The following is a 6523-nucleotide window of genomic DNA, read 5'->3' as shown; positions in this document are numbered from 1 at the left end:
GTTATTATCTGCCATTCTTTATCATACCAAACAAGGATATGTGAGCAGATCTGTTCAGTCAAACTAAAAATGTTCTATTATGATCAAGTATGTCTGGTAATAACGTTCTAGAATATTTAATTGGGTACAGTAAGATTGTCAATAATTGCAGACAGTGTGTGCTTGGTTTACGTGGTCTGGAGTAAGGGTCCACCCAACAATTGCTTTGAGATTGTCATCATTCTGTTTATGCTTGTAAGCCTTCCTACATATGTTGGCAAGATTGTCAAGAACTGAAATGCTCTTAGTAAATGAATTATCGTATGAAATATTGTCCCCAACTACCGTAAAATACCGAGCATCTGCCCATTCCACACAAAGTGTCCACCCCTCAATTTTGTAACATTTGTAAAATAAACGGAGGACATATCTTTACATATCGTTGACCTCAGGAGCCCCCATCCCCCAGTTTCAAATGAACATCTCCAAATTTTGAATGGGCGCTCGCTCGGTATTTTACAGTACGATAAAAGAATATGTGTCTTCATGGTGAGTGCTCGAGTCCGTGCACTCACCGCTATGCGCCGATAAAGCGTGTATGGATTTCAGAATGCCAAGCTCTAGTTGGAATGAATAGTGGGTAGACTTGAACTAGCTGCCTTCGTCTCCACTGCGCTCGTAAAACACATTAGAACACTGCACTCATTGAACGTGTTGAAACGCGGAACGCCAGCATCCGGCTTTTGGGCCTCGCATTTAAACGCATTTGATGAGTGCAGTGGAGACAAAGGCAGGTAGCTTTAGGTCTATCCACTAATCATTCCAACCAGAGCTTGGCGCTCTGATGCCCCTGCGCACACTGGTCTCCTCCTCTCCCTCAGTTTCTCGTCGCATTCATAATGATGCCAAGATCATGGAAATAGTAATGTTTCGAGGGAGGTGGACAGATCTACGGCTGTTGCATTGTAATTTTGGCGTTTGGAAAGAAATACTTTGAACACTTAGCTGAACTGGAGATTTGGGGGTAAAGCTGTGATTGCATTAGCTGTCAGTAGCTCACACTACCTTAAAATACCGGGCAAGCGCCCTCTTAAAATTTAGAAATAATTGCGAGGGAATGGAGGATGGGCGCTTCTCCGGTCATCAATTTTACATATAAATGTACTGTGCGTATTTTCTCAGATCTTACAAATTTGGGAATGGGCGCTTAATGTGGACTGGGTGGATGCGCGGTATTCTACGGTATACTCACAAAGCCTGGCAGTTCGACGACGGAGCCATAGAGTGCCATTTCAGATTTGGAGCGCAAGGATCTGGCAGCACACAGCATCAAAGAGCCATTTCTCGGCGAACCTGTACGTCAGCGCACAGATTTTGCATTAGCGAGGACCCGAAACACACTTCTTGTGTGTTTTGGGTCCGTGGCTCTCCTGTCATCCGTTGTCCGACGCTCCACCTTTTCCATTTTGGCGGTTGCTTCTCATGGCGATCTGCCAGTCTTTGTCAGTATATAAGAGGCTATGCTCACACACATTATGATAAGTTTGAGGTTGTATGCCTGTGCTGAAAAAGGAGCAAGCAACTGATGTTTCTGTGCATGTTTGCAGTACAAGTCCCCAGCCCAGCACGCACATGCTCATCATGTTGGAAAGCGAGCAAAGTATGCACCATATACACATACACTGATAATGACTCCAGCCAGAAAATGGGGTGAGGAGGATTCACCTCTCCTTTTTTCCACTTAGTTATGTAGCTACAAGTCATTGAGAAATTGAGAAGGTAAAAAAAGAAATGTCTTCCTTGCTTCTTTTTTTTTTTTTTTTTTTTTAACCAACAGCAAAGTTTAACAATACACAGAAACCTGTGGTGAGTACGGAGACATATGCATAACAATTATTTAATATCTTTGGTCCGTACAGAAAAGGCGAGGTCAAGTACAGCTTTCTTCAGTTTTACCTAGGACTCTTGACGGTGTGGCTCTTGATCGCAGGCTTCCTGCCGTCATTCTTTTCCGCCAGAATTTCGTCGAGCAAAACCTTCAAATGATCCAGCGTCACGCCACCCTCCTTCAAAGCGGCTTGTCCGTACCCGTTTGCTGGATCTTCTCTGAGCGCCGGCTTTGGCTTCACTTCAGGCTTGTACGCAAAGGCCCGGTGCACTTGGGGTGCCTTCTCCCCGCTGAATTTCTCGTCGATTTCGCTGCTCTGACTCGACTGCAGAGTCGCGGACTGGGCTGCCTTATCCCGACGCCTCGCAGACTGGCTCTCCTTTTCGAACCAGTCGCTAGCACCCCTGGGTCTCGAGCCGTTTCTGCTTGTCTTCTTGCCCCGATCGTCTGCGTTAAGGCAGAAGACCAACGGACGCGTCTTTTTGTAACTGGCAATCGCAGGTTGGTTGGCCGTCAGCGGTTCTGCTATTTCGGCAGACCCCGAGCTGGTGTTGTCGTCTTCGAAGTACCTCTTCGCTGCATTGTAGCTGGTCCTTTTGGGCTTGTCTTGCTGAAATCGGAGATCCAACCGCAGCTGGGACATAGTTTTCATGCCGTCGTCGTCCTCGTTTTCGTCCTCATCCTCGTCCTCTTTATTCTGGTGCGATGAACGGCGGTGTCTTGCATACTTTTCCTTTGCCCTTCGCTTCTTAGACCGCCGGGATCTAACGGTCTCGGAATCCTCCGAACTTTGTGTTGTCACGCCAGCCGTCCCTTGGTCGAAGGTCAGGCTCCGGATGTCTGCACTGCCCTGAACCGCCAATGGTTTCCTGATGGGTGCACCGGCAAAGGACGCTCCTCGTTTTTCTGCGACGCAGAATTTGTCCTCGGCGTCTTGCTGCTTCACTGGCTGGTAGGCAATCTGGGCCCTGGGCACAGACATTTGGGAATGGTAATGATCAAATTAACTGCCTGTTATCACTTTATGAAAGACCATATAGTTTTACAATAAAACAAGGCCATCTAACAACGGACTACACTGGTTAATGAAAGGCTTTGTTTGTCGGCATACTGTCAAGACCGGTTATTACGAAATAGCGGCTACGGCGAAGCAATCATGATTTCCCATTCCCTTCTGCACTTCGTTAACCGAAGTTGGTTATAACGAAATAGCGGATATAGCGAAGTGATTTCCGATTCCCGTTGACTTCGTTTTAACCGGTCTCAACAGTAAAACCATCCTTTACAACACCGGGAAATCGCTAACAGCTGCCAATTTTGCCTCTATTTTTAATATATGCCGTTTCCACCATGACCGGCTTTGACTGCATTGCCTTGGAAGGATGGCTTCCTGGTTGGTGCCCAAGACATGCAGGCGTGTGCGTGGTGAACAGAACAGAACTTGCAACAGGCCTGTGCAGCAGGCACGTAGCCACGATTTTATTTCGGGAGAAGGGCCCCGCCCTTCACAAAATGCTCTATGAGGCTGAAAGGGAAAAGGAGGCCCCAGCAAAATAGAAGATTTCAGGGGAACCCGGGCCTCATGCCCCCCCCATTGGATACGTGCCTGGTGTGTGGTAGACACATTAGGGCAACGAGCAAGAGACGTGGCAGCAACCAAATCTAGCTGTAACCTGGCTGGTCTTATGGTGGACAAGAAAGACTGGTCTGGTAATCGCTTGCTTCTCCCAGCAGCTGAGAGCAGCCCCGCATTTCATGCCTCGTGTGTTACTATATCCATGGTACCGTAGTGATAGTGACAGCATGGGCACCATAGCCTGCAGCAGTACCACAACGGTAAAGACCAGTTAGTTCTTAGGAAATGGGGTTTTACATAAAACGAAGCAGGTAAGAAATATATAAAAAAATATTCCTTGTGTTCCCATTTGTCTACAGAGTGTTATGAAGTTCTGAATCCGCCCATTTTTGATAGCATCCTCTTCTAGCCCTGAAGTGCAAGGTGGTACTGCTTCCCGCATACATATTATTTGGAACTTTGTAGATAGGCATGAATACTGTAAGGGACTTATTTTTGCAGGCTCAATATTGTGTTTTAGGTCAAAGCTGGAGTTTTAGAATAATTCGCAGGTTCAAATTGTCGCGATGCAATGGGATCTCTATATAGATTCCAATGTGTTTACATTTTACCGGAATTGTTCGCGGGACGCATTTTTCGCCAATTGTAGGCGATTTGCAAAAATTAGGTTCTTGCGAAAATTGTGTCGTTTACAGTATATGTTTCCCAAGGCTTACAGCGTCGTCTGCATCGCCGAAAGGAGCACCGGGAACGCTAGGTACAATGGGCTGTACCAGACGGCAGAGGTGACCTTGGAGCTATACTGTGTGACACATACATACACTAGTTGCGTGCAGTGCAGGCGAAGGCAATGCCAAGCGAAGAGAGTAAGGGCGAGCACTAGGAAGGCGGAACGGGAGAGAAGGGAAGTGGAGGGCGAGGTCAGAAAGGGAGAGCACTAGAGTCGTTAGAGAGGAAAAGAGGTTTCTCTCCTCCTTTCCAGCCTTTTAGTGCTTGCACTTTCTCCCCTCGCCTGGCGCTGCCTTCGCCAGTACTGCACGCAACTAGTGACACGGAGTATAATCCACAACGAACGGGCAAGCGCAGGCGAGCAACTGCCTTCACTCTCGCTCTCTTCAGTGTCATGTGGTAGATAGGCTGCAAGGGCAAGGAGGAGCATCAGACCCAATCAGAACTTTCTGTAGCATTACCGAAGTGGAGTGCATGTGCATATCTGATGGGCCTACAAAGTGCGCGAGCGCACGGGAGCCCGTAGCTTAGACTACACATCTTTAGAAAGTTGTGCTTGCACTCGTACGTCTACACGGACTCGCCTGAAGACCCTGAGCATACACAGTATGCAGAGGAGCAGCAAGACTGCCCCAATGAGCAGTCCGGTCGAGAAGAGGAACAAGATTAACGTCGTAGAGGAACGCTGCGTCGCCGTTTGGTCCAGCGTCTCCACGATGATCTGGTCAAAGGAAGGCGCGTCATGCCGACGTTTCTTGGACGCCGTGTCTGAACCACGAGCCCAGGTCTGTGACGGTGGAGCGCCGTGGAAGACGGCAGTGGCGACCGAGCCGTCTGGGATGATGGCCATAGAGGACACCGCCAAAAGGATGGTGATGAAGGCGGCAGCCCTCATGGCCGCCTCTTTGGGGAGCCGGCGACCTGTTGTTCTGGTTTCTTCCTCTTCTTCCAAAGATGCTTGTGCTACTTGGATTAAAAGAAAAATATTATTGTGTCCCCGCTGCAGTTGAGACATTAGGGACCTTTGACAAACCGTTACCGTGCTCCGCGTACCGCACTACCGGAGCCTTTGAAGTATGCTTTTAAGCATACTTCAAAGGCTCCGTAACCCATAATAAATGCCGCACGTTCTTTCCACGAGCCAGCAGCTGCCGGTGTGCACGAGCACACGCAACGAAAATGGCGTCAAAGACTTCCATTCGCGCTTAAGAGGACAGTGAAATGCATGGGCTTCGGGCCAAAGGAGAATAAAGACTGGCTTTTCATCTCTACAAGTGAAAGCTACGTGCTTGTTAGACCAATTAATCGCTTACCTTTTACACCAGACACCACTGTGTAGATAAAAAACTTGTCTTTATTCTCCTTTGGCCCTATGCACCAATTGGCCCTATGCACCACCACAACAATTTTTGTATACTTTGCGCAAATACCGCTTAGAACGGATCCCTGACATTAATGACCTATGAAACACGCGTTCGTTTTTCACTCCACGCAATAGAAGTCCCAGAAAAAAAATTGAAGAAAAATAAACTGCGTTCACCCCCTCAACTTTCAGCCAGAACAAGCGGCCACGTGACCTGGAACCGATTATATGCCGCCAATGTTGATCATTGCCATGCGCTGGTGTTGGCAAAGCTCAAGGACACGCGCTGAGTTCCAGACATTGTTATGGCTCGGCTATTGTCGTTGCAGCGATTGGACACGGGCCACTACCCGAATGCTTCTCGAGCTAGTAATTATCACAAGCCCAAATTGAGTGTCCACGCAATGCTCGGGTCCAATCTAGGAACCGCATTCAAATATCGTCATTGGGGTGTACTGCGATCCCCACGTTCCGTCATCAAATTTTGCAAAGGAGACATTGAATGAAAATGATCGCTTTTGCCCTTGAAATTACACCGCAACAAAGGAGTTTCTTGGCCAGTGGCGTTGCGTGCGAGAATATTCTAGAGTCCCACTAGTGCCAGTAAGCTCGTGTAAAGTGAAAAACATTCCAACTGAATATCGTTGCACAGCTCCTTTAACCGCGAATGGAGGTCTTTGACGTCATTTTTGTTGCGTGTGCTCACGCACACCGGCGGCTGCTGGCTCGTGGAAAGAACCTGCGTCACTTATTATGGGCACTAAATTCCTTGATTCAGTATCCCTTTAGAGGGGCTGTGCAACAATTTTCAGACTTTGGCCAATTAACTGCGGAAATTAATCTGCGTCACCTATGAAACGAAAAGCAGAAAACAGTATTTTCTTGCGAGCGCTAGTTTTTATTAAGAAAAGAAAAAAGAAACAAAACAAATCGAAGGTGAGAAGGCCTCTTTCTACTCCACGTCGACTTTCGAGGGACGTACTCTGGG

The 6523-nt window shown here is 47.8% G+C and overlaps 1 protein-coding gene across 1 annotated transcript; it reads right to left on the bottom strand.

The window, feature by feature from the left end:
- Positions 1–1893: 1893 nt before the first annotated feature.
- LOC8032421 lies at positions 1894–5094 on the bottom strand. Its single transcript, XM_040498999.2, has 3 exons — positions 4765–5094; positions 3541–3617; positions 1894–2835 (listed from the first exon to the last, which is right to left on the bottom strand). Exons 1-3 carry the CDS (start codon positions 5065–5067, stop codon positions 1932–1934), a joined length of 1284 nt encoding a protein of 427 aa, XP_040354933.1. The 5' UTR covers positions 5068–5094; the 3' UTR covers positions 1894–1931.
- Between the last annotated feature and the right edge of the window lie 1429 nt (positions 5095–6523).

The sequence above is a fragment of the Ixodes scapularis genome, unplaced genomic scaffold (assembly GCF_016920785.2).
Source record: "Ixodes scapularis isolate PalLabHiFi unplaced genomic scaffold, ASM1692078v2 PGA_scaffold11__112_contigs__length_91849675, whole genome shotgun sequence".
NCBI lineage: Eukaryota > Metazoa > Arthropoda > Arachnida > Ixodida > Ixodidae > Ixodes > Ixodes scapularis.
Note: the sequence above shows the minus strand (reverse complement) of the source record. Positions and strands in the feature narration are given on the sequence as shown.